The sequence below is a fragment of the Embiotoca jacksoni genome, unplaced genomic scaffold (genome assembly GCF_022577435.1).
Source record: "Embiotoca jacksoni isolate LCO1_2020_lvr unplaced genomic scaffold, fEmbJac1.0.p SCAF_32, whole genome shotgun sequence".
Lineage (NCBI taxonomy): Eukaryota > Metazoa > Chordata > Actinopteri > Embiotocidae > Embiotoca > Embiotoca jacksoni.
The window spans coordinates 2,375,490-2,403,475 of NW_027185384.1; the positions used below are offsets into that span (position 1 = coordinate 2,375,490).

General features: G+C 41.6%; 1 protein-coding gene and 1 long non-coding RNA gene across 8 annotated transcripts; one reads left to right on the top strand and one right to left on the bottom strand.

The window, feature by feature from the left end:
- Nucleotides 1-1,234: 1,234 nt before the first annotated feature.
- Nucleotides 1,235-2,772, bottom strand: LOC138207548 (uncharacterized). Its single transcript, XR_011179030.1, has 2 exons — nt 2,517-2,772; nt 1,235-1,916 (listed from the first exon to the last, which is right to left on the bottom strand). It is a non-coding gene; the product is annotated as an uncharacterized lncRNA (long non-coding RNA).
- Nucleotides 2,773-9,441: 6,669 nt separating this feature from the next.
- Nucleotides 9,442-27,961, top strand: impdh1b (IMP (inosine 5'-monophosphate) dehydrogenase 1b). Of its 7 annotated transcripts, none has more exons than XM_069164698.1 (16): nt 9,442-9,935; nt 15,968-16,066; nt 16,237-16,317; nt 19,565-19,613; nt 21,117-21,218; nt 21,326-21,400; nt 21,863-22,069; nt 22,164-22,251; nt 22,350-22,549; nt 23,003-23,093; nt 23,310-23,405; nt 23,953-24,096; nt 24,301-24,445; nt 24,538-24,681; nt 24,797-24,880; nt 25,577-27,961. In XM_069164698.1, exons 1-16 carry the CDS (start codon nt 9,715-9,717, stop codon nt 25,596-25,598), a joined length of 1,848 nt encoding a protein of 615 aa, XP_069020799.1. In that variant the 5' UTR covers nt 9,442-9,714; the 3' UTR covers nt 25,599-27,961. The 7 variants fall into 7 exon arrangements, with proteins under 7 accessions (XP_069020799.1, XP_069020800.1, XP_069020801.1 ...); XM_069164699.1 differs by having other exon boundaries at nt 16,240-16,317; XM_069164705.1 differs by lacking the exon at nt 9,442-9,935 and adding an exon at nt 13,575-13,698.
- Nucleotides 27,962-27,986: the final 25 nt, after the last annotated feature.

Genomic DNA, 27,986 nt, shown 5'->3' on the forward strand with positions numbered 1-27,986 from the left:
AGAGCTCCTCAAGTTGTAAACCCAGAGCTCGACATATTGCCCTTTGAAACTTCCCATGATGTTGTGGTAAATTAAGTCGGTTGCAGGTTCAGATTATGTTGAATGTTACAAACCTGTGCCACCAAAAATTATTGTTTCCAAAATTAGTAGCCCAACATCCACCTCGTTGCAACATGATGACTGCGTTGGTGATTTTACAGCCTTTCAAGAGGTTTCTGAATCCATCACTGACTCACTGTGAGATCTGTAAGGGCCTGTTCCACTGAACACCTTCTGATGAAAGCACTCTGATATCGCCTTCTATTTCTGTTATTATCTCCTGGAGCTCGTGAGAAAATATCTGTGATACGATCTGTGACATAAAAAACAAAACAATCAGATTAAACAAGTTGCAAATGCAACCAGATAGAGCCAAATTCCCATGTGGCTTCATCTTTTTAAGTGAATGCTTTCATGCTAATCATAATGAAACTGTCTGTACCTAGAGGGCTACTGTTGCTCAACTACTCAGAAGGTTTTTTTTTTTTTCTGTGTCTGTTTTTCCTTTATCTTCTGCAGAACTCTGACATAGTCAGGATGTCTTGATTTTGTGCGCTGAGACATTGTGGTTTTGTTTGTACTGGGTCCTAATTCTGGTTAAATCGATTTAGGCAACTCGAAACAGACTCTTTGCTGTGGGCTATAAATGTTTGTTTCAAGGATTTCTATTTTTCTAGTTTTTGCAGCCCAGTCTGAGTGTGTAACAGCTTATTTGGACATGTTTTAAAGGAATGTTAATCTCATCAAAACATGATATTGCATGTTATTACTGGTGTTTTATCGGCTGCCCCTTTAATTTTTTTACACACTCCTTTATGCAAGATGGATATTTATGTGTGTATGTATACATTCTGGTAAACGCATTAGACATTCTGGTAAAACACTGACATCATTTGGACCAGTAATCCTCATGAGACAGTCGAAGCCCAGTCCTAATGAGGTAAAACATCATTTCTGAATTCCGGGTTATCGTTACAATCATGTTTATCATGAAATAAACATACTATTTTTATATTTTGTTGTAAAAGTATAAAGTGAGATAGGAGAACGAGACAGGAAATGGCACCGTGTTGTGCAATATTCAACCTAGCAATAAAGTTAATAACATTCGTTTGGGTGGGATCAAAAGAACAACCTGGCATTCAGGGTTTAATGATGAAACCGAGCACTTGAGGTCAAACCAATCCAGTGAGTGTTCTGCTCCAGCAGTTTTTTTTTTTTTTTTTTTTTTTTTTAAGTTATTTGAATGTGTGCTTCAGTCCGTTTCTGTAATTATTTATTGTGTATTCAGCAGATTTGAAACTTGGTCAGCCTGACCTGAAAAAATAATCATCTTTCCTTTGAGCATATGACTCATGTTCCTCAGGAGAGGCTGCAATAAGCATCTACTCACTGCTGCATGGTTTAGCTCATTTTATTTACAAAAAAACCCCAAAAGAGAATCCTTTCTATTTCCAGTGAAATTTAGTGTTCAGTAGTGTTAATACATCCGTTGTTGCTTTGACAGAGATTGGCTGCTACAACTTTCGACATCAGATGGAACGAAACACAAGAAACAGAAACATCCTGCAGGATCATGCGTCCATATCAAGAAACCGTCTTTAAAGTGCACAACGTGTCCAACAGGTTGATCCCTACGATTCCCTTAGGAGCCAATGTTTTTAGTCACAGACAGTCCTCTCCGGTGGTTGCTTGGGGAGAGCTGCCTCTGTGTCTGTTGGTCCAACTCCAGTACGTAGTGACGGTCCTGGACGTACATGAGGCCACCAAAGGAGTCCGCTATTCCGTAAAGCAGTGCCAGGACAGTGAGCGCCGTTCCAATTAAATAGAGCTTCAGGAGTGCTGCCACCATGGCTGCTGGTTAAAAGGACACGTACCTGCAAGAAATTAATAATCAGTTAGTTTCCAATTCAAGATGGAGAATTTATGTTTATTAGATAGATAGATAGATAAATAAAAAAGATAGATATTCACAATTTTAAAACTTGTTTTGGCCAATATTTTTGTCTATAACATTTATACCTCAAAATTAATTATTGCAGCACACAATGTTGTGAAAGGGCTTGTTTTTTAAGAAAGATGATCGAAAAGGAAGCTCGAGTCAGCAACAGGAAGAAATAGGGGTGCGTTTACAGATTACTGGAAATACCCCATTTACTAGGAAGAACAATCAGAAACGGACCGACTGGGGCTGTAAAGTTGAACCACCGCCGGTGTTACTGATGAACGCTACTGACATATACCGACGTGCTAATTTTGCATCGTTTTTTAATTACGTAGGGTAGACTGACTACACGAAACGTGAGCGTTTAAGAGACGACCGTGAAGGCAACGGCGACAAGAGCACATGGCTGACATAAGGAAACACGCAACACTACACAGTGAGAATAAGCCCTGCTTTTCAGTCTTTTATCAACAGGCGATAAAAAAAAAAAAAAAAAAACTAGAAGAAGAGTTTCGGTGGCACAATAACATACCAGAGGCTGAACTGGTCTGCAGCGTCTTTGCTTCCTTTTTCTTTCTTTCCTTCTCGTAGCCGTGCGCTGAAGCAACAAACCCGGCAGCCTCAAAGAAAAGACAACCTCAGGTATATTTATCGATCAGTAATCACAGACCCCTTTCTGTTTCTTTGGGCGCAGATAAACTCCTCATCCCACCGGAGCTGGAACCGTGAAGATGCTGTCTGCTTTTGTCTGCTCCGCTGTGCCCGGCGATGCTGCCATATGATCCTGAACTGGTGACGTAAAGTCAGCAGAGGCAGGCAGTTTCCGGTATCTTGAAAAGAGATGACGGCAGGAGACTTCTGGGGTTTCCAGACACCTGGCATTTTATTTTCGATGACACGTTTCAGATTTAAACAGCATTTCAATAAGTGGCGTTGTTTTAATATCTGTACACACAGTTCACGAGTCCGAGATGAATCTGACCAGATAATAAACTGCTTGAAGGCAACTAAAAGTAATATTGCCTACATAATGTATCAATTATACTCAGTGTACACGTTATTTCCCAAAGCCTATTTCCAAGCATATCATGCATAAAATAAAGGGTAATGGTGGGTCAGAAGTTAGTTTTTGTCAGCATTGTCCAGAGCAGATATAGATTTACAAGTGCATATAGAAGCATAGTATTCTTGGTAGACTGCCACCTGTTGGTAAAACACACTGACTTTATTGTTACCAACAGTAGATTTATGAGACATTATAATGTAAAAGTTGTGATCTACACTATAAAAATACAAACTGTCATTTTAGGGCCTGATATTTTTGATGGAGGGATAGATTTAGAGAGATTTAAGCATATTCTGTAGGCTGCTCCTTAATAATAATAATAATAATAATAATAATAATAATAATAATAATAATAATAATAATAATAATAACAATAATAATGAAAAAAGATGTCTGTGGTTCTGCTGCATCTATTTTGATACCTGATAAAAATAAAATTAAAAAAAAAAAAAAAACCTCTGTCCAGATGACAAACATTTTACTTGGAACCAAGCCGACCGATACGATGAAGAGTGGGATGATTTTACAGGAAATACATGTTTCCACTTCTTTATTTGTGATCTTGTCATTATACGCTACAGTTTCAACTGTTGGATCAACATGTGGAGACAAAAGGAAAGCGTGAAGCAACATATTTGCTGTATGTCCTCGCCTACTCACAACAAAAGAGAGAGCAAGATTCATGGACAGTATTCATACTGCCTTTTCATCTGACGCACATGCACACGCACACGCCTATTTTCAGTGAGCTCGCTCAGAGCTGTTTAAAATGTTGGGATTTCCACTTTATTCACATGGCAGATGGAGTCATGACTTTTACTCAAAAATTCCCCATTCAAGAGAATAAGCAGAGAAAAATGATATACTTTGTTCTTATATTATTATGTAACAGCTATGACATCCCTCCTCCTGAGGCACAATCTAATCAATTAAACAAGGGCTGGTTTATATTCCCTACTTCAAAGTTAACATCTTCTTGGATCCAAATTTTGTGCAATTTAAAGTTTTATGAGACAACTTTAAATTATGAGTCAAATAAAATGTAAAGTAAATAATAAAAACAAATCTCAGACTCAGACAAAAGACAATGTAAATCCTTTCCTTTGTGAGTTGGTACTTTGTAATGTTGCCTCAGTTGAGTTTCGAGTCTTATGATTTCCTGTGGTTAAAAAAAAGATGAGTTGCGTTTTACGGAGTCTGCACTGTAAAAATCACTGGATCAAAATGTGACCCGTTTGACCTTAAAATGGCCACATATTTATCTTTAGTTGTACAAGACAATGTGACATTTAAAACTGTAAAGGATTCCCACGTTACAGACAGGAGGAAATAGGAACATGTCCAATTAAATTGGATATAATATATATAGATATATACTCTACTGTATACACTGTGCATTTTATATTTTATATTTATATTTTATAATTGTACTGCTATTTTATTGCTTTCTATTGTTCTATTATTATCTTGTTGCTTCTGTATGCTGCTGTAGCTGAAAAAAAAACTTCCCCTCGGGGCTTAATAAAGTAACTACCTAACCTAACCTAACCTAACCTAAAAGGAGCTGCAGTTAATTATAAAAGATCACAAACATATTGTTAGAAAAATTACTCAGAGGCTTGGTTCAAAATCAAACATACCGGACATTTATTCTTACAAGAAGGAGCAAATACATGTACACCCTCAAAGAGAGGTGTCCAGCAGTGCTCCACGTCACTCCTCCAGTTGATCCTCTGTACTCTACCAAACTACCCGAATTTTGTTTGTCCTCAGCAGCAACTGAAAGTCAACCAATAGTTCAGATTACTCATCTAAATACACACAATAAATCTTTTTGGTTCTCGTTTCAGTGCCCAGATGTAAAACAGCTGGCTCACAAGGAGAGGGAATCATCCAGTATATTTCTTCCAATTTGGCATAAAGACAGAAAGGTTGGTGGAGCCTGTCAAAACAGTGCAGAGAGATAAGCAGACTGTGAATCAGTGGGAAGTCCTGAGTTATATGACACAGCAGCTGTCTAGTCATTGTGATGATTAAAACTGAAGAATTTACTACCCTATGGGGATTCATAGGAAATTCTAACATGTCTGATGCAACAAAATGTTACACTCACTAGATGGCAGTGCCTCACAGTTAGGAGCAAAGACAACAATCCTACACGACTTCTGGTTTGAAGGGCTTCTCACGTTACAACATTTTAATAAGAGGTAGAAGTCAACAGATTATCTTGAACACTTACTGTAGATTAGACTTTATCATATTTAGTCGGACATTATTATTCTTTATCACGGTTTGCCTTTCACAGCAGATTTTTGTGGAAAGAAAAGTAAAGGGGTCACTGATAGCATCAAAGACCTGAAACTGAAACAACTGAAGTGAATCCAGCCATCATTCATATTTACACTTGTGTTTTTATGCTTACATTTAAAAACAGAAAAGAAAAGGCCAACTGTCCAGACAGTCATGACTAACCAGGACACTTTAACAAACAGCAACCCTTCACAATAGAAGCTCTGCTCTGTAAAAACATCTATTAGAAAGGTTTAATTCTTGGTAAAGACTGTTGCACCTCACCCACAGCAACATGAGCAGTCTAAAATATTTCTTTCATTTAGTCTTTTCACTCATTTAGGCTCGCATTTACTGACAGGCAAGTTGTATGGTTGATTTTTGCTTTCATGTTAGGGTTCTGGCTTTTTGGGAGCTTTTTATACTTTTATGTTTTGGGGTTGTTCGTCCCATTGTCGCCAACGTGATGTCTCCAAAACGTTTTGAGGGAATTATCTTCAAACTTGGTATAAATGTTCGCTTCGTCCCAAAGATGAACTTATTAGGTGTTGTTGGTCAAAGGTTGAAGGTCACTGTGACCTCATCAAGAGACCGGGATGCCTTATTTGAGGACCGGAATAGGGAGATTGTTACTGTATTTGGTCAGATATTGAATAGGTGACACTAATCCTGGGCAGCCTCCTTGAAACTGTGGTGACTGTATAGATCCGTGCGGTCTAGTTATAGATGTGTGTGAAGCATCCGCATTGTAGAGTATACAGCTTACTTGCAGCAAAATCCATCCTTGAAACATTTGTCTACTTTCATGGCTACGACTCTGTGTTCTATCAGAATCATGAGTTTATTGGTCAAGCATGTGAACACATGAGTATTCATTCAACGTCTGCACTACAATACGAGTGTGGACAGACAGACTGTGTAGGAAAGGGAAAAGAAAATATTTTATAATTTTTTTATTTTTCTTAAGATGTGAGCTGTTGGACTTGGGCTCCTGCTAGTACAAAGCCAATATGTGTCAGCCCCCAGTCCTGCGTGTTCTTTAATGAGGCAATAGGAGAATATGTCAGGCTTCAAGATATTTATTTAACAGCAACAGAATAATCAGTTTACAGAGCTCTGGGTCCAGACTATGTTTCCCTGACCGCAACAGAGTATGTGTCAGTTCACGAAGTCTGACCTCCTGACTTTCCCTGACCCAGTCTTCTTATAGTCCAGACACCAAAAAGTCATGTGCATTGATGTATCCTTTGTTGGTTGGTGGAGGTGGTGGTTGTCTTCCTTCACACCCTGGAGTCCTCCAGACAGCCGTCTGTTCCTGTTTATGCCTCAAAGAACAACAGTATGTGACCCCACAGGTTGCAGACCTCCCCCTGTGACCTTTTGGTTTGGCACAGTACTTTCACTCTCATTCACACATTCACAACCACACCCTGTTGTCTACACCTTCATTCACAACCACACCCTGTTGTCTACACCTTCATTCACAACCTTTCTTCTACACCTTCATTCACAACCACACCCTGTTGTCTACACCTTCATTCACAAACACAGCCTTTCGTCTACCCCTTAGGATTAATAGTTGATAATACGACCTATATATAATTAATATGATATGGCATATATATATGTTGTATTATTGTAAACATAACCTAGCACAGAATCGCACAGAGCAGAAAAGAGGTAGAGTGGAGTTGATGAAAGGGAATTTGTAATTAAGTATCGTACAGAATATAACATTTGTTATATAAAGCCATTAAAGGATGGAAGAGAAGTAACATTTAATTAACTCTTCAGCTGTAGTTGTTTAAAAAAAAAAAAAAAAAAAAAAGGGCCTGTGCTCCATTTAAAGTTGTCGGATGTGAAATTAATTCGGATCATTTGAGAGATGATGTCCTCAGTGGCCACTCGCACGCACACACACACACACACACACACACACACACACACACACACACACACACACACACACACACACACACACACACACACACACACGTGCAGCACTCTTCTGTTGAGAATAGTTACTCGTGTGTTAAATCTTATGACTCTGATTTGTCTCAGCCTGTCAATGACTGTCCACGCTGCGCACATGACGTTCATTATGCTAAATGTAATTGAATGAGGAAGCACCACCTGAGGACATGCACATGTGAAATTAAGAGTGGGGTCTTCCAGTTCTTTTGCATGTGACTCGAACCCTTTAATGCCATATATTACATGATTTTAAGGCACTGCAGCAGCTAAGGTCCACACTCAAAGAGGCTTCCTTTCATATTTAAATCAATCTGTTTTAATAATACTTCCTTCTTGCTAAAGGTCAGCTTCCTGATTTGTTGTGTGCGTTTTGTGAGTGCGGGGTTCCTGCCAACATGTGTTAGAGATGTGTGTGAGTTGTAAGTAGGGAACTTACTAGAGCCTCCGACAGCAGGCTAAGAGGATTTTCCATCTTACCGTCACACAAACTGTCACAAACAGTCAGTCACCTGGAGGTGATCCTTTTGAGGAGAGTGAGTGCCTGGATGTATGTGTGTGTGTGAGAGAGTGTGTGTGTGTGAGTGTGAGTGTGAGTGTGTGTGTGTGTGTGTGTGTGTGTGTGTGTGTGTGTGTGTGTGTGTGTGGAGGGGAATCCTTTCAATTGTACAAGAAAGAGCACAACAACTAAAACAACATGTCCAATTTCATACATTTTATGTCCACATCCCACCACATGTATCGCAGACACCCTTGCAGCCATGTGAGATATTCTTTTGGGAACAAAATGCTTGAAATTATTTAGAGCGATTATGTAACTCTCACACTTTGGTGCAATCTTTACTCAGCAGTGCCAAAGTACAAATATGTGTTGTGTTAGACTGTACGTCTGGCCTCGGTCTCTGACTTTGACATCTTTTATTTTCCTAAAGTGGAAGGAAAAATAGGGAAACTATAAATAACTTCCTAAATTAAGAAAATCCTGGGGACCTTTTTTTTTTTTTTACATAAATTGAGGGATTGGTGTTTGCTGTTATTGAGTAATAGCTTTAATTACATGAAAGTACCTTAGGTGGGTTTGAAATAGAATTTTTTTTTTTATCCCTGTTCTAGATTATGTGAATTTATTTGTAATTTTCATATGATGACAAACATGTACGTTTTGTATTAGTTTTTGTTTTCTATTGCTGTTAGCTATGTCCTTTTATATTACACCATTTAAGTAATTATTCTGCGTTGAACATAATGGCTTTTTCTCTATGAATATAATACCTAACAATGTAGGAGTAATTTTTTTTTTTTTTTTTACATAAGTGTGTTGTCAAAAAAAACTTAATGAACGAAGTTGAGAAGAAGAGTGATTACACCAGAGCTGTTTACTAAATAGCAATACAAATCAAACCCACTGATCCTCATGTGAGGAGCTAAATTTAAGTCCGGATTGTGAAATAAAAAAACCAACAACACTGCTCTGTGTCACATACTTTCAGAAATGTGATGTTTTCTGGATGTATTTGGTGTTGGTCGAGCCCTCTGAGACAAATAACACACCGCAGAGATGATGTTGATGTTTGAGCTGTAGAAATGTGTTGCTCTCTTTGCAGAGCTCGTCCCCTCTAGTGCTGCTCACTCTAATTCTGAAATCCTCTTTGTGGAAATGTTGCGGTTCCCCTGATAGAAAGCAGGATTAACCCATACATCGAGAAACGTAAAGAGAGCCTCATGGAGCACTCAGCAGGACAGTACCACTCACTCCATTCAACTTGCATTCACCGGCTCAAGGCAATGACTGCTTTATCCCACACAGAGGCACAGTACGGTGGCTGTCCTGTGCTCTTCCACCCTTCTCGTTGCCCTCTGCCTTCACGACAGACAATTTCGAAGACATCAGCACAACAGCCTCTCCACAACAACGCTCTGCTGCTGGCATTATTTCCACGGTGACACCCTCTCAGTGGGAGAATCTCCTAGGTGACGCCCTCTACTGACACGCCTCGAGGTGGCTGGTGCCTTTTTGTAGGCAGGTGCATCCTGTGCTCGGGCAGACGGAGTAGACTGACAGACGTTTGGCTGTTTTTCTCTCTGTGGGAACACCTTTCATTGGAGTGCAGCAGCAGAGTAAACAGAGCAGACACTGGAATTCAGATAAGAGTGTTTGGAAACAAATGGAGGATTTGCATGTTTTGCAAATTGTAACTCCTCAGCTTTAAGTAAACTTGGGTGATGATGTTCATATAAATTCAGGGTTTTAAGAAATCAAGTCTTCCCTGTTTTGGCTCAAATGCGACCTTCAGCTGCTGGATATCTTCTCTGAAATTCAGTTTTATAAGCAAGAAAGTGTTGCTGATACTGGCTGCACCACGAGGCTAAAGGGCCACCGGATTCAGAGTCTGACCTTGGACAGATGATGGAGGGATTTGGGTATGAGCACTTTGGAGAGGGAGTGAGAGAGAGCCAGCAGGTGGACTGTCGGAGACTCCTAGGGGACACTCAGCCCTCACGTACCAGTGTTTCATCCTGGGAAGGGGAGCATTACGTCCGGCAAAGCTCACACGGCCATGGACATGAAACTGCAGCCCAGCGGTACAGCGCCACACGGATCCAGGCCGGTCTGGGCCCAGAGAGGTGAGTCACTGGAAAATGAAACACCTTCAATCAAACAGTATTTTGGTTGATATACATCTGTTTTTACTTTAAAGTGCCAGAATATGTCACAAAAGGTTTTTGTAGTCTGCTGCAGAATTACTTTCTTCACTGCAAGTGTGAGAATTCAGCAAAAAAATAAAGTGTAAATAGTCAAATGTTTGGACTTTTCACCAACAGTGCCACTTTAAACTAAAATGATGACGTGGGCTCAGTCCCCATTTCACTAAGTGTAAATGAACTTCATGGTATTGGATCCGTTTACATGTCCTCACACACTTGCATCAGATCAGTTTGCAAATGCCCTTGAGGTCAAATGCCTTGCTTTGAATGACAGACTTCATTTTTTTGAGGGGGGCGTTTGAAGGCCATGAACAGCCACGAACGGAACAAAAACAAAAAAGGCTTATCTTGAATCGTCAGGTGCTATTTTTAACCCGGCCCTTCTGCCCTTCGTACAAAATTCTGTGATGCACCATCAAGGCAGGAGTGAACGGCGTGCTGCAGGGAGCATAAACAAGGCTGAATCAAGCGCTCAGAATAGCTACAGTGCATAAAGGAACCACTGACCCACATCTGCCATGACCCACATTTAATTTGACATAGAGAGAGAGTGAGATACAGATCATCCTGAGTCATCTTGGCAGACATATTTAGCACCCTTCACCTAAGATTAATTTAGAACAAGCGCAGACTGTGAATCCAATTGGGTTCTCTATTTTTATTTAATATCTGAGATGCATCTCTCCAAGAATAATACACAAAAAGAGTTACATATTCTGTGGATCTGTTTAAAGTGATCACAGCTCAGTCTTCTGGACTTCTGGTTGTCTGGAATACATTTAATAATACATGTTGTTAAAATCATGAACATGTAACAAATTACTGACCATGTGATGAAACGTTTATTGGTAGTAAAACAATCCCTTCTGCCCTTTCTGAGCCATGAAGCTGAGGCAATAATAGATACTGACAGTCTACATTTATATTTAGTTGTGCGAAAGCGACAGGGATTTTTGTTGTTGTTGTCAGCAACTCACGCCAGACAATCAGGCTGCCAGCAGCTTGACGATGAGATCGACATGCTGACCCACCGTGAAGTGATGTGAATGTGCACATCCTGCATGCCGCAGACGGACAGTACGTAGCTGTATGTGCACTTCAGTGTTCGACTCTCTCTGTCCTGTCTCCTGCAGCCATAAAAGAGACGTGTCTATTTTTGAGTAGATTTCTTCCAACCACTAATTAAATCAGCATGAAAAAATATAACTCTTTTCCTCTTCTACTGGTTGAAATTGCTTTTATTTCCTTAACAGATTTTTGTCTTTGCAACTACGAATTAGAACAAAGAAGGAAAGTGAATTTGATCCACATTTGCGTTCCTTGATATGAGAAAAGGGAAGTGTTCGATCTCAAGTAAGTCGCAGACATCACTTCCTTATGTCATCTTAGCCAGCCTGAGCTACAGTCTGTTGTAGGACAGGATATGTGTTTATCATATGAATAAAATATGGCAGTCATTCGATTTTCAGTGGACTTAATTCAGTTTACATCATTAACATGTTACTACAATTGAAACTGTTAAAAGTCATGCACAGACACTATCTCGGTTCACCAACTAGGCCTCTATGTCTACCTAACTCTGCCAAGCACTGTATCTGCACCATCATGTTAAGCAAAAAACATGTGAGGGCAGATTACAATAAACACTGCTGATGAGAAAAAAAAAAGAAGAACTGAACCTATTCTTGTTTCAACATATATTTGTTACAGCATTAAAGGTCAAATTCATCACTTTTTCTGTAAATGACCAAGTTGTTGATGGTAAATGAGGTCAATTTAAGTGACAAATTCCCGAGTAAATGTCTGTGTGAAGCAGCTGGGAAATCTGTGGTTCTTTCGGCACCTGCTTCGTTATTTAACGTGCACAGTGACGTAGTCGATGGCCGGAGAAACCACAGATATTACGTCAGGGAGTGCTGTGGATGTTGCACCAAAACCAAACCTTGTTGTCGTCGCTACGTTTCCAACAGTGAAAATAATTTCCCAAAGGAGGGTGTTAAAACACAATTTTGAGTGTTTTGGCTGACTCAAATATTCAGCCGTTTGGATTCTGACTGCGGGAGTGGGGACAATGCAGAAAATGGACCTGCTGAGAGCAAACAGCGGCCTGTGGTACCTTTGCTCAAACTGTCCACCAATACCAACAGAAACAGCATTTTTTTTTTTTTTTGCTGCAATGACATTAAAGCAGGGGTGTCAAACATGCGGCCCGCGGGCCGGATGCGGCCCCCCAGGGGGACAAGCTCGGCCCGCCGGATGACTTTGCTAAGTGTGAAAATTACAGAAAGACATGAAATTGCATTTCTATGAGAATATGGAGGTTTATGAGTACAAACGTTTTGTAATTATTATTATTTTTTTTTAAATCGATCCAGTAATTGCTTCAAAAACAGCGTAAATGCGACGTCTGCTCCGGAGGCAGCAGCGCTCGCTGCTCGCTTTGTGATGCGTTTCACGTGAAACGCGTCACAAAGAGATCCCAGGCAGATAAACAGTGGGCTGATGTCTTGAGTTTTTGCTCTTCAGGTTTCTAGTTTATTGTAGAAAGTACCTTAAAATAGGGTTTATCATCCAAAAACCTTCACCAATGATTTAAACATAGAGAAAAATTGTCGTTATGTATGCGTTATTGTGAAGAGAAATTACTCATGAGGCTTGGTTCAAAATCAAAACACATCGGACATCTTATTCTTGCAAGAAGGAGCAACTACATGCACCCTCAAAGAGAGGTGTGCAGCAACGCTCCCAGATCTCCTCCGTAGGGCAGCTTTCATACAGTGTGACAAAACAGTTGACAGTCACCCCCTTATTCCCTTTGTATCTGCTTTCGTATGGTAATTCACAAGATAAGGACACAGGGGAGTCAATTAGATGCGGAAAGTAAAACAAAAAGGAATCACTTGCAAATAAGAGAGAAAACAGAAGAGACTTTCCGGAGCCACAATGCAAACGAGAGGAAGAGACAAATCTTTTTTTTTTTTCTCCATCAGTTATTATGCTATGATTTTACTGGTCTGGCCCACTTGAGATCAAAGTGGGCCTTAACTAAAATGAGTTTGACACCCCTGCCTTAAAGTGTGGCCCGAGAGAGCCTCGCTTGCTTTACCATGCTTGAAAGTTTTAGTCGTCCCACCTTATGCAAACAATATTGCCTGGCTTCTTCTTATTTTATTTTTTTGTGGTTGTGGAGTGGGTGCAATTTAAGGACCGGATCTTTTGAGGCTTGCAATGCAATGCATCCTGGTACATGCAGGCGCTTACTGCTTCAACTCACATTTACCATCAACAACTAAGTGGACATCCACACCAAAAAAAAAAAAAAAAAAAAAAAAAAAAAAAGTGGTGAATCTTCCCTTTAAAAGTCCATATCATCATCATCATCATCATTGGCATCTTTACCTACGGGCCTGTTTTCTGAGAGCCCACCGGTCCGGCAGCATTTTTTTTTTTTTTTTTTATATGCACGTAAACGTCATTGTGAGCCACACGTGGCTGCACACGTCATCACCCTGCCGGGTCCCTGATTTCACGCCAAGCAGGATGCAGCGGGTTAAATCTCGCCTCGAGGTCGTGAGGGGATGTGACGCCGCCGCCGCCGCTCGCACATAACACCAAACACGCACCGTCTGCAGACAGCGACAAGGGCGATCACTTCTCCTGAGTCACTTCACTGCCGAGACCGGTACTTTTTTTTTTTTTTTTTTTTTTTAATTTTTTTAAATTTATTTTTTTTAAAAACAAAAAACAAAAAAAAGAGCCTTGGAGCCGAGGACGACCGGCGTGTTTCCGTCTCGAGGTAAACGGCGACGTCGCTTTCGGACCCGATTTGTTTTTGCGCCGCAGCTGGAAAGTTGCTTCCTTTCGGCCAACGTGGGCACAAAGCTAACGAACCCAGGAAAAGATGTTTGGGGAGGGGAGGGAGGGGGAGAGAGCAGCCACGCAGCCTAAAAACGCTTGCTTGCTCGCTCGTAGACGGATTTTTTTTAATTTATTTTAAACGCCTTCAAATCTTAAAGAGCCTTTTTGTTTGTTTGTTTCGGTGACGCCGGACAATTGTGAAACTGCTAATGCTAAATGCTAACGGTTGCGCCCACATGTCTGCAAGTAACGTAAGTGTGGTCGCAGCTCGTGTCTGCGATTCGGTTGCATGTGCATTTATTATTCTTATTATTCATAATTATATTTACGCACCAGCTGGAATTATTTGCGGCCATTATTATACGACACGTATAATAACAAGAGGGACGAGGTCTGAGTGAATGTAGAGTTTTAATGCATCACTGGATGTTGGTTGGTTTAGTGCTCGTCGTCAGCTGTTTGTGAAAACACTATCTTGTGTTATTACTTCAAGCTGATGGTGATCCTGATTGAACAACCTAAGTTATTGTGGTGGCTATGTAAACGGATGTTTATTTAACGTGTCGTCTGCTGAAATAACTGCAGTCGATTGCTTTTGTCTTGAACTGCGCTGTTGGGTTATTAACTTTTAATTATTAATTTAAGATGGAGTAAACCACCTTTCTTATTGTGTGTGGGTGGAGATGATAAGATATGGTCTCTATTAATCTGCATGCACTCGTGTGCTTCTGGTAGGAAGCCCGACCTGTGAACGCAACACCATTAAACTAGCTTTAAAACGATGCCAAAAAAAAAAAAATTAAAAATTAAAAAAAAAAAAAGCATTGCCTCTGCTTCCAGAAAGGTGTAATATGGGATAGAGCATTTTTCTAGATGATTTATTATTATTAAAAAAAAAAAAGCACCGCACCTTTAAATCGGCACGGTTTTAAGCACTGACAACACGTGGTAAGATAACAGGTTTTTTGTTTTTTTTACTGCTGCTTCGCCTGTTATTCCCACATTAATCCTCTAAACATACTATTTGGCAAATGGGTGGTGACTTTAACACAAATAGTGCCGACGTGCGTAGGTGTTGAGATGACGGTATAAACGCAGTTAACCGGGGATTTCGGTATTTTTTTTTTAATTATTTAATTATTTTTTTTTGGGGGGGGGGGGGGAGGGAGGAGGAGGAGGCGGCTAACATGGATGGAGCTATCGCGGATATTATTACACCACGGATGAGCGGCAGCGCGGATGCTGCGTCGCCGCATCTCTCCAGAAACAACAAAGACGGGTCTGAAACATTACGTCATGATTTATATTCTGTTAAGTGCAGCGCGAGCAGCTAAATGTTTTGCCAGCTGCTCATAACGTAATGTAGGTCACCGGGCCAGTCGACGTGGACGAGGAGAGACTTTCATTTGAGCGTTACGGTGTTCTCGGGGCAATTTAATGCGCTTTTAATGGCATCCATCCATTTATTTAAAACAAATAATAATAATAAATAAAGTAGGATTTTTCTGGAGAGGTTCAGTTTGATGTTAGTGGGTCAGCCGGCCATGTTTTTGTTCCTCACGCGGTCGTGTGTGGGCCGTTTCATGTTGTCATCTGCCGCCCGTCATATCCTGATGCAAATTTCGGCAATAAATAATTCAAATGCAGCGATTTATCCGTCTCCGCGTTATAAATAATATCTCTCGCAAAAATCGTGCACGAAATCACGGTCGGATTTCTACCGTGGCGTGTTTGTGGTTCGTGATTGTGACGTTGTGTTGATCTTTTATTATAACAGTGGTCGATTTCGTCGTGATTAGTGTGCGGTTGTTGCTTAAAAAAAAAAAAAAAAATGGACAGAAAGTTTATTGCAGGATTATTTATGGCGGAAACGGATGCATTTTGCACCTGACACGCAGGCGCACTGGCCTGAAGGCTGGCGGGGGATGTTGATGTTGCTATGGTTATGTCTTCCTGTGAGAAGGTCACCAAAGCCCTGCCTGCAAAGTGGATGTCTAGTGCTCTTGCAGAGCATCATTATGCCATCTGTCGATAAGCATCTTTATGTTGAGTGCTGGGTTGATTGCAGCTGCCTCTCTCTTATCATTTTGCAGCATGGCGGATTACTTAATCAGCGGTGGCACGGGCTACGTCCCTGAAGATGGACTCTCTGCTCAGCAGCTCTTCTCCATTGGAGATGGCCTCACGTACAAGTAAGTTTCCCTCCAACACAAACTTAGATTTCTCTTTTCTTTTTGTTGCTTTAAAGTAATGAAGTAATTTCAAAGTAAGGTTTCCTTATTTTTAAAACCTCACCTGTGCGAAATGGTGAGTGAAGTGTTACGCACCAGTGCTTTGTAATGGCCAACGCATTTTGAACCAGCAGATCTGACCAACAGTGTGTTGTCTCCGATGGTCAAACGGCTGAAGAGCTGTGCTCTAAAGGAGATGGGTTGACTTACAAGTGAGTAAAACAGTCGTTTTCAAATTGTTAAAAATCCTCTGTCTCTCCAAATAGTGAATTCATACGGGGGAAGCAAATGATTGTCCTTCTAAAGCAGCCTTACTTGAACTTGAACAACCGACAAAATCTCAATCTGTTGTCATGAACTAAAGCGCATGAGTGCAAAGAGCTTGTTTGAACACTTAACTTGATCTCGTTCATGGGGGATGAAATTTGCTTCCAGTGGACATAACTTGCATTATAAACTTCCACTAATCATAAAAGTGCACGACCTGTCCTGTAAATGCAGGAGGCATGACGGAACAGCTCGTGCCCTTTTCTCACAAATACTTTGCTTTGATAAAAGCACTAATTAATCACAAATTTCTCACCTCCTCCATAACCTCACTCTCCTCTGCTGAGCACTCTGACACCCACTTTTATAGATCAACTCACCGTGCATTATGAGCGAAAGGATTTAAAAAAAATTTTTTTTTTTATTAACGCCCGTAATCACCCTCTTATTTCCATAACCAGAAGTTGAAGGATTGTGGTTGTTTAGCTCCGAGAAGCGTGCAGTTTCTTGCTATTTATTTACTCTTCAAAAAAATGTCTCCTAAATCCCTCGCAAGACTCTACCTCTTAAATACATCTACCACAGGTCCTAACAACCACTACAATCGATGCTTAAAATGCCTTCTCAGCATTCCCCAAAGAACCATTAGTTAATGTATTAGCGTGTGGTTGGAAGGTTTCATCAGCTGAAAGTCCTTACGTTTCCTTTTTTTTTTTTCTTTCTTTCTTTTCTAACTCCTGCTTTGCAGAGACTAATTTAGCAGAGCACACCAAGATGTTTGTGTGCATTGTAATCAAGTGCATCACGTCTGAAGGAAAGGTCGCACACATGATCGCCTAAACTGACATCATGTGAATTTCAGGAGGATATAGCGGGAACAGGGGGCGGACGGGGCTGGTCTGAGGATGAAGAACTCTCCTTCAGCCCTCAGTTTCAACTTCCTTTTACCTTAAGTGTGACAAATGCAGCAGCAGAAGAGTTTATCGTGACATTTGATTGAGGTAGATTGAAGTTATCTTTGCCAGTTTTCTCTCGGTAGCGGAAAAAGAACGCGAGACACAAACACAGGCAGACAGCAACAGCCCTGAGAGAAACAACTTCCTCCACTATTGTGACCTACAAGCAGGCACAGAAATGTTTTGATCAAATCTACTGTCGCACTCCGTATCTGTCTACTTCCCTGAAATGACCTTGAAAGTGCAGGTGTACAAGGGCTGTTTTCCTGAATATAGACTGTCTATCGATGGCACTTTCAACAGGTCATCATAAGACTTGTGTGTGGACACTATAAAAATAATCTAGAGAAGATCCCTGTAATCCAATGCCACTTTCTCACACAAACCCTAGGGTGTTGGCAAATATGGGTAATGTGGGTAAATATGAGGTCGCTGCCATTCACAACAAGACTGAGGGCCTGAACTGAACAGTATGATTTAAAGCTATGCGGTCTTATCACACAACTGTACAGTTAGCCTGTGGGGTTTGTGCGAGTCCACACTGTCTGAAGCTGTAACGCCCCTCATGAATTGTAATCGTGCCTTTTAATTACCACAAAATCCAATCACGCTTATTTTAAAAGCCTTACGGGTAAATTACTTCACGTTGCAGTAGATTATGACCTCAGGTGAAGGGTTGGCATGTTACAAAACATGACTTCATGATTTGTTATACGTACGACAGAGAGGCAAGCAGTGGCAAATGCATTCCTGCTGCGAAGTGTAGTGAAATAAGGTGTTACCCACAGAGATTCACCTTGGTAAACTTGATGCTGCATTTCTAACGCTCCGGGTGCCCCGCTCTCCGATGGGTTTGATGTTCGTCAGGTGTGGGCACACAATGCTGTGGAGTCTCTTTTCATGTCGAGGACATGAAGCGGCAGGTGAAGGCCAGTTGGTTTTTACTTTGAAACACTCCCACTTAGCATCGTGCATTTGTCTACATTTAACATTCAAATGAAAACCATAATGAGGGTACGACCAAGCCGGTGTTTTCTTTAGTATTCAAAACCATCGCAGCGAGCTCCGGCTCACTGCTGACCCTGAGTCAGTAGGTGCAGTCTTGTGTGCTGCAGCTGAGGTTTGCGGCTCCGGCTAAATGCTGGCAGATGTGCGTCCCTGCTTGATGTTTTTTGGGTGTTTGCGCTCCAAAGCGAGGGGATACAAACGGGACTCCTCCCTTTCGGTGTCCCGTCTCTATTTCAGACCTTTCTCAGCCCCCCCCCCCCCCCCCCCCCCCCTCTCTCTCTCTCTCTCTCTCTCACACCGAAACAGAGGAGATGAGTGTGATCGGTCAGCAGATCGGACCTTCACCTCCTCCCTCCTCCCCCATTCACATTTTAACACGTTATGTCCACCAGTGGTGCTCACCGTTTACCTGTTTTCACTTATTCCTTCTCCACAGTTTCCTCCGAATTCTTATTTGCCACATAAAGCTTCTCTGTTTTTCTCCCCCCCCCCTCCCTGTTTTCACACCCATCTGCAAAAACCCACAAAATACATACAGTCTGGCTGGAAACAAAACACACCATTCCTGTGTGGAGCTCTGGCTGAGCCACACATCTCCTCCTACCTCTTATTGGTTTTTTTTTTTTACAGCCCAAGAGCTTAAAAAACCCCAAAAGACGTCAACTGAAGCTTTTTACCAAGTACAAGATTGACCCAGCTGCACTTAGTGCACTTTTTACTGAGCCACTGTCCCACTTTGTAGTTTTCTGGGAACCATAAAGACACACAGAAGAGCATCCAACAATAGGATTTAAAGTTTAAACTATGGTATTGTCCTTGATAAAAATGTTACACAAAAGAAAGTAATCCTGATTCATCAACTAAAAAACGGACAAATATTTAACTAAGCTTTGATCCTGGCTCATGAGTCCAATCAGAAGTTCATTCACACCCTTGAATAATTTAAGCTCAGACATTTTTACATTCACATCTGTGTTGTTTGCCCATCTTTTCCAATAGTACTCTCGTGTTCACTTTTCAGTTCACCCTGTTTTCTTTGAGCCAATCAAACACCTGTGAAATATCTTCAGTCCTGTGCTTTTTCTTGATTTTTTTTTTTTTTTTTTCTATGTTGGTTTAAACATAATGAACTCTACATCCTGAAGTGTGGTGATGATTTAGACCTCACAGGGTCACTAAGTTGCAGCCGTTCCCGGCCCTCACTTTGCATTTTGTTTATGTCTTTCAGTGACTTCCTGATCTTACCTGGCTTCATTGACTTTACCTCGGATGAAGTGGTGAGTACTCGCACACACACCCGGGCGTGTTTGAGAGTACAAAAGGGTACGCAGGGTCTGTTGTTTCAGAAGCCCGTCACGATTAAGTGTGATATTTGCATTGGGCGAGCCAATCATTTCTCCAGTCTCTTCTCCACCCATTGTGATGATAAACATACAAGTGACACCGTCAGCAGAAGGACCATTTTAGGCAGAGCCATTTCCTACACCATCAACTTTATTACAGTGGAGTCTCTCTTTTTTTTTTTTTTTCTTTAAATAAACCTCTCCACTCCAGACCTCAGCTCTGTTTTTGTAATTGCAGCTCTTACATAAATAGTGTTGTTTTTGCCCATTTGAAAGCCTCTGCATGATTTCTTCTCCCTTGCCCGCCTGCTATTTTTGGTTGCCCACTGGCCGCCGCCTCACCCTCGTGTTTACATTTGTGTCTGCTTGGTTGCCTATCCGTCTCTCTCGGCAGATGATGGCGGATTTAATCTCGGGGCTTTAGATGAAATCCCTCACCTCTGCTTTGTCCGTCTCGAGGGTTTTAATTTAATGTATCTATAATCGTGCTCTGTTTCGTTTGGAATTAAAGCGGGTGTGTCACTCTCGCCTTCCTGCCATGTTGTTATGAGTTAGTTGTCTCCGCAGACTCTCCGTCTGCCCTACTTTTTTCACCGGATAGTGGGCCTATTCAAGCTTGAATAACACAAACGCTTACTCATCTGGCCCTCGTCACAAATCTGAATCCTTGTTGATTTGCCTGCGCTGAGTGAGGTTTTGGAAAGCCGACGAGGGGGCAGCATCTGTTGTGGGACATGTCTGGGGTCGTGATGTTCCCGACACGCTCCTTTAACTCCCATTTGAATTTAGCAGGTTAGTGCAGTTGTTCTCTCCAAATGGAGAAGCAGTGTTAGGTAAATTTTCTTTTGCCTTTGCCATGAACCCCTGAGAAATCCCAGCAGGCAGCCGCCGTAGTTTACGTCTGTCTTAGATAAAGAGCGATGCTTGGACACCGTTTGTTGGTTTCCCATGTGCGAGGAATGTCATTATTTTCACTCTCCCAAGTGGAGGAAAACAAAATGTGCAAGCTGTTGTGAGGATCAGTGATAAGTGAAAGTAAATTTGGCTGTTAGAGATACTGTAGTGTGTGTCATTACCATTTTTCCAGACGGTGTCAGGTTTCTGGGCCTGAGTGAGAGGAAGGACAGCTTTGTCGATGAACCGTGTATTTAATTTAATTTCACAGATGAACTCTTGGTGACACACCCAAAGCTAAAATTGTGTACTGTTTTCGCTTAAAAGGAGCTCTTGTAACGTACACCAATCATACAAAAGTCTCCTTAAATTGACCCCATTGGCTTCCCGAAAGTTGAGCTTGTTTGGTGTCAGATTTAAAAGCATTGGCAGCATGCAGAAAGAACAGTGGAGTGCTTGGCAGTACAACCCCCGAGTTCACTCTGCCCCCCGGTGGATCGTGTGCAAAATGTCAACACTTCGTCTCTTAATTTTGTCTCTCAGGACCTGACATCAGCACTGACCAGGAAGATCACATTGAAAACCCCTCTCATCTCCTCCCCCATGGACACGGTCACAGAGTCGGCCATGGCTATTGCAATGGCGGTAAGAAGCTCCAGAAATTTAAAGGAAAAGCACAGGTTTCTTTGAATTACTTAATTGTAAAGTCTAATTGTCATTTTTTTTTTTTTTTTTTTTTTTTTATATGGCAGCTAATGGGAGGCATTGGCATCATTCACCACAACTGCACACCAGAATTTCAGGCCAACGAGGTCCGCAAGGTTAAGGTAAATTATGATTAATGTTTACTAAATGTTCAGTGTATTTTACGTTAAACAAAATCAGTGTTTTGTGTTATATTTAGCAGCAGTAGGGTTGCCATTGTTGTTGTCTTGTTGCTGTCATCATCATCCCTCTCTCATGCCTGTACAAATCTAAGGGACTGAAGTAACTAACCTTAACCAGGTTCATTTAACTCTCACTTGAATCAAACCTGTGACTTTTCTTGTTATTTTGTCCCTGTATAGGATATGGTAACTGTCTCGCTTCTGCGTGTGTTGTTGTTTTTTTTATGTCACTTTTATTGATGATTTGTCGTGTTTTGTGTATTGCTGTTCATTTGCTGTTGTATTTCATGTGTGCATGTGGTGTTTTGAGTTTTTTGCTGCTTTACACAGATACAGTAATAATTAAAAAAAAATTACAATGATAATAATTGTGATTTTTGTTCTTGTTGTTTGGTTTTCCAGAGATTTGAACAGGGTTTTATCACGGACCCAGTTGTTATGAGTCCACGCCACACAGTCGGGGATGTGTTTGAGGCCAAAGTAAGACACGGTTTCTCTGGTATTCCCGTCACAGAGACGGGAAAAATGGGCAGCAAACTGGTGGGCATTGTCACCTCCAGAGACATTGACTTCCTTTCCGAGAAAGACCATGACAAACCTCTGGAGGAGGTGTGTATGTTTTTTTTTTTTTTTTTTTTAAATCCATCAGTTTAAAAGTGTCTGCACTGCCATCAGTCACTGAAATCATGCTGTGATCTCTCAGGCTATGACTAAGAGGGAGGAGCTGGTTGTGGCTCCAGCAGGTGTCACTCTGAAAGAAGCCAATGATATTCTGCAGCGCAGCAAAAAAGGTAAATAAAAAGTGCGCATGTGACAGCAGTGGTTTCTATATCGAGTCTAATCTGTCGTTGCAATTGAATAACCTGACTTTCACTCTCTTCGTAACCAGGCAAGCTGCCCATTGTAAATGATAATGACGAGCTGGTGGCCATCATCGCCAGGACGGATCTGAAGAAGAACAGGGACTACCCCCTCGCCTCCAAAGACTCGCGCAAACAGCTGCTGTGCGGCGCCGCCATCGGCACCAGGGACGACGACAAATACAGACTGGACCTGCTGGTGCAGGCTGGAGTGGATGTCGTCGTTCTGGTGGGTGGTTTTAATGTTCTGAAAAAGATGAAACTTTGGGGAAAGTGTCAAATATTTGAATATGACAAGACGTTCAAGAACATACTTTTACTTTGTGCTTTTACGTTCCACCACTATGGTCGATAGTTTTGCATGACATTGTCATAAAGCTACTGTGTGTTAGTTTGTGACTCGGAGACATGTTGTTTTATAACCGTAACTTCTTACTTACACCACAGGACCCTACATATGACAATCAAAGTGCTTCTTGTTGATTATATAAGTTTAAATATACTTCAATCCTAAAATGAGGGTGTTTCAAATTTAAATTGTCTCAAATAAACTTCCTAGAAATACAACTTTTTTTTCTTCCTATATGTACTCTGCATGAGATTGTGTTAGTTTTTTGAGATGACTGTACTTTATGCTTCATTATGATTGTAATTATAACAGTAATGTTTTTTGTATTTCTAGGACTCTTCACAAGGAAACTCTGTGTATCAGATCAACATGATAAACTACATTAAACAGAAGTATCAAGACTTACAAGTGGCGGGAGGAAATGGTGAGTTTGTAGAAAAAGGAAACGCTTTGGTAAACTGATGTTGTGGTTCATTAATGAGTATGTGTCAGGAAATATAAAAGATCAAAGGATATTCATTACACAGAACTCTCCGTGCTGTTTTTTTGGGAAGCTTTTGTGTTAACAGAGTGTAATTAAAATTTGCATAGAACTGACCTTTTTTATTCTTATTCCTCCCCCCCTCCTCCCTTCCTACAGTGGTGACGGCAGCACAGGCCAAGAACCTGATCGATGCTGGTGTGGATGCTCTGAGGGTTGGCATGGGCTGCGGCTCCATCTGCATCACACAGGAAGGTACAGGACCCCCCCCTTCTTACTCACAACCGTATCCTGAACGCACAGTGCCAGAAATACTGAATTTAAATGTTGAATTCATACCTGTGGGTTGAAAAAAAAAAAAAAATAGTATTACAATCATGTATCTCCAATTCGAGAACTTCAATTTAAGTAAAAGAATAAATCTTCATCAGTGCTTGCTGTATCTGTTCTTTACTTGGCTACGAACTACAGTCTCGTCAAATATCGGTGGCTAGCGAGAACACGTACCCCGAGACCACTCCTTGTTGTCATGGTGATTTGCCAAGGCCTCCGTCCTGTGTTGCCATGGGGACCCGTCTCTCGTGTTCAGACTGGGTCCCATTTACCAAAAAGGAATAGAAGAGACGTTTTGCAGTGTAAAAAACACAAAGTAGCTCTGTCGGTGAATCGTTTTGGCCGATCACTTCTGTCACACGGTCTGCTCTGCATCACCTGCATTTTTTTTTAATATATTTTTTTTAATTTATTTAAATTTTTTTCCCCCCCACGGCAGTCGTGTCACATATTTGTTCTCACCTTCTAGTCATGGCATGTGGGCGGCCCCAGGGGACCTCCGTGTACAAGGTAGCAGAGTACGCCAGGCGCTTCGGGGTGCCAGTCATCGCTGACGGTGGCATTCAGACTGTGGGCCATGTGGTGAAGGCTCTGTCCCTCGGAGCATCGACTGGTGAGATTGGAGCGATTGTGACACCGAATGTTGTAGCATTGTGATGGGGAGGGGTGCTTATCTTCTTCTTAGGGTTTCATACGGCTTGTTACCCTCAGAGATATCCAAACATCACAACAAAAGCTCCTTATCACAGCAGTGCGGAGGTCAGGTTGGGAAATACAAGAACACAAGAGTTTAATTCACTCCCATCTCCCTCTCCAGTTATGATGGGCTCGTTGCTAGCGGCAACCACCGAAGCTCCCGGAGAGTACTTCTTCTCAGACGGCGTGCGGCTGAAGAAATACCGTGGCATGGGCTCCCTGGACGCCATGGAGAAAAGCACGAGCAGCCAGAAGCGCTATTTTAGGTACGTGGGAGTCCGTGAAAAGCCGCATGCAGCTATTACAATGCTGTGATCGAGTTTGGTTGAATATTAACGGGGCGATGTCTTATCCGCAGTGAGGGCGACAAGGTGAAGGTAGCCCAGGGAGTGTCGGGCTCGGTCCAGGACAAAGGCTCCATCCACAAGTTTGTACCTTACCTGATAGCAGGTATCCAACATGGCTGCCAGGACATCGGGGCAAAGAGTCTCTCTGTCCTCCGGTGAGTGGTGTGCGTGTGTGTGTGCGTGTGTGTGTGTGTGTGTGTATCACTGATTATAATCCAGATGTTAACTTTTACGCGCACCGTATTTTGACAGCGTGTCTGTGATTCTCAGATCCATGATGTACTCCGGAGAGCTCAAGTTTGAGAAGCGGACCATGTCCGCACAGGTGGAGGGAGGCGTTCATGGACTCCACTCGTACGTACACTCGTCACACAGCAGCAGTTTGCTTCCTTTTGTTGACTCGCAGATGTTTTGTTTTTGTTAATCGTCACGCTGCGAGAATCAGCTCGGCTCCAGTGTATTACTGCACTCCCCGTTTATGTGCCGACATTAGCAAGCCAGACCGTGCAGTGAAAATGCTTCCAGCTTTAGAGCCGCAACACAGAAGAGGACAACGCAGCAATAAATACCGGCTCATTCAATTTCCACCCGCGTTAGCCCAGCTCGCAGCGAGAGTGGAATATCTGTCAAGTTTTATTAAAAAAAAAAAAGTCGAACTGTTATTTTGCCGTCTACAGAATCTCTGCCGCTACCTGAGGCAGCACCGATGCAGTAGCTGTTTGCTGCCAGCGTTGTCATGACAATAACGTCCAAAACTTGTGGAGCACCTGTAAATGGGTTTAGGATTAGATAAGTCTACTTAATAAGTCTATTTAATTCAAGATAAGTCTCCTTTTCTTGTTTCATACTTCGGGCTCATTTTAGATTCTTAACATTTGATGAGACCTGCCGGTTGGTTTCAGCTGGGTGACGAGTGGAAACGTTGAGACCAGTTGAGAAACGTCCTCATTTAAAACTGAATTAGTGACGTTTTAGCATCAAGCTTGCGTCATATTCGACCAACTGGTGATTTCGCTTTTCATATATTTTTTTTTTTTTTTGCCTCCACAGTTACGAGAAGCGGCTTTACTGAAAAGGTGGGTGGAGTTCGGCAGACCGGCGGTGCCCGCGACATTACCCAATCTAACAGTGACCAAATGTTCAATCGACACTTCTGCTAAAGCACGCACCACCCTCTACACCCTCTCTGCCCTCCCCCCTGTGTCGTATCCACGGTTTGCTCTCGCTCTGATTTTGTGGAGGACGGGGGGCATCGTAGCGAAGTGAGAACCTTCAAACTTGACACCCGACTCTCTGAACACCTTGGATTTTTTTTGCACTCAAGATGTGGCGCATCAGGGTTTTTGGAATGACATACACACCTGTATCTTTAGTATGCAGCCCAATCCCGCCTGTGTGTGTGTGTGTGCGCGCGCGTTGATAGTAGTGTGTGTGTGTGTGTGTGCGCGCGCGCAAGTTGATAGTAGTGAGAGTGTGTGTGCGCGCTGATAGTAGTGAGAGTGTGCACGTGTTGGTAATAGTGAGTGAGTGTGTGTGCGTGTTGATAGTAGTGAGTGTGTGCACGTGTTGGTAGTAGTGAGTGTGTGAATGTGTGTGCGTGTTGATAGTCGTGAGTGAGTGTGTGTGCGTGTCCAAGTGTGTGACGTAGGTTAATATGTGCATTGGGACAAAGTGAAGGTGCGCTGTGTTTATTTGCCCTGTTAATATTAGAGAGTCCAAATCAGCCAGGGTCCAGATCCCATCAGTATCTTTTTGTTTTTTTTGTTGGGGGAGGGGGGGAATCCACGCTTACCAGCAAGATCGCTGTCGGAAGTCTCACACAACCCAGTTGTTACACACACTAGTACAAACATGAACTTGTTTCTCTATGTGCAGTGTGCCAGTCAATCACAGCAACCCCTTTTTTTTTTTTAATTTAATGTCTTTTATTTCTTATTTCTTTTTTTGTTTGTTTGCATTACCTACTCAACACCGATATATGCTACTTGGAAGAGTAGCTGCTTCCGTTATAGTACATCACGTTTACTCGGTGTATCGTGGAATCTGACGTACGAGTTATTGGCCACGGCAGTTATCCCGTCAGCTTCGGATCCTCCAGTGTCGCCTGCAATCAGTGCACATTCATTTACCCCCTCGAAGACATACTGAGCCAAATATCCAGAGTCCCATCGTGGCGCGTATTGATCCGATGTTGATGGTGAGCATGCAAGGGACCAAACGATGAAGATCAGGTATGTTTCGAAGAGAAACCAACTCAAATGTCTCAAATGAAAAAGAATTCCTAATTATGAGAATGACCTTTTATTTGCCCGTAATTTGAATAGTTTTAGATAAAACAAACTTTATAATAATAAACCTGTATAGTCTTGGGTGCTTTAAATGGAGCATGAAGGTTTTTTTTTTTTATATGCATGTTTGTTTTTTCACTAAGCCAGACACGGCTGTATTTATATTCTGCTTTAATTGCATACATACTGCCAGGTGTATTTACACTTCCTTTTGACTCTCTTCTTTTGTAACTTACAAACCAAAATTGGTGCAACAGGTTGCTTGTTACTTTTTCACTTGTTCCTTCCTGCGCTTTCTTATTGTGGCATAGGTTCTCTGTAATGAGTTTATTTTGTTTCGGACTTCTTTTTTTTTTTTTTTTATGGTTCACCAGAGGTATGCCTTGAAACAGGGATAGATGAAGGCTGCACATGACAGCTCAGTGAAAATACATTCAAATACTGCTACACACCTCCTCGCCTCCTTTTTCTTACTTTGTATCACTGTGTTTGTTATCATTCAGCTTATGTAGGAGTAGGTTTTTCCAACATTTTCATACTGGATGTCCTTTTTGCCAGATGTTTTTTTTTTTTCCTTTATTTTTTAAATAAAATGTCCCAGATTGTAAGAGTTCGGTTGCTTTCTCTAACACGCTATCATACATTACCCGGCACAGGGTTCACTTGACTGATGAATATTTTTGCAACTTGACTGAAATTGCAAGAAAAAAATGTACATGAAATTATATGGAGAAATATATACCTATATTCAGTTGGAAGTGATTGATGCTTGCCGTCAGTTTTCCACCTTTAAAGGTAATTCAGGTTTTTAAAATGTCTTGCTTGTCAAGTACTGAGTCCTGTTAGTCCATCTAAGAAGCACAAATATATTGATACATGACTTTTATTTTTTTTAAGTGTTGCTCTTTTGTATAATTTCAGCTTCACTGCAGTTGCCATAACGCAGCGGTAACTTCTGCAACCCAACAACCAAAACGGTGAGAAAGGCCTTTTTAGATGGACAGAAAAGACTCAGTATTTAGTGAATCCATGAGGGGATTTTGAGGAATATCACTTCAGAACATGTTTACAGTTAAACACTCAACAGAGGAACATTGCTTTTGCTGTTCAATATGGTAAAGAAGAAGAATAAATAAATAAAACTGTACGGACTACTGTTTGTTTGTTTTTTT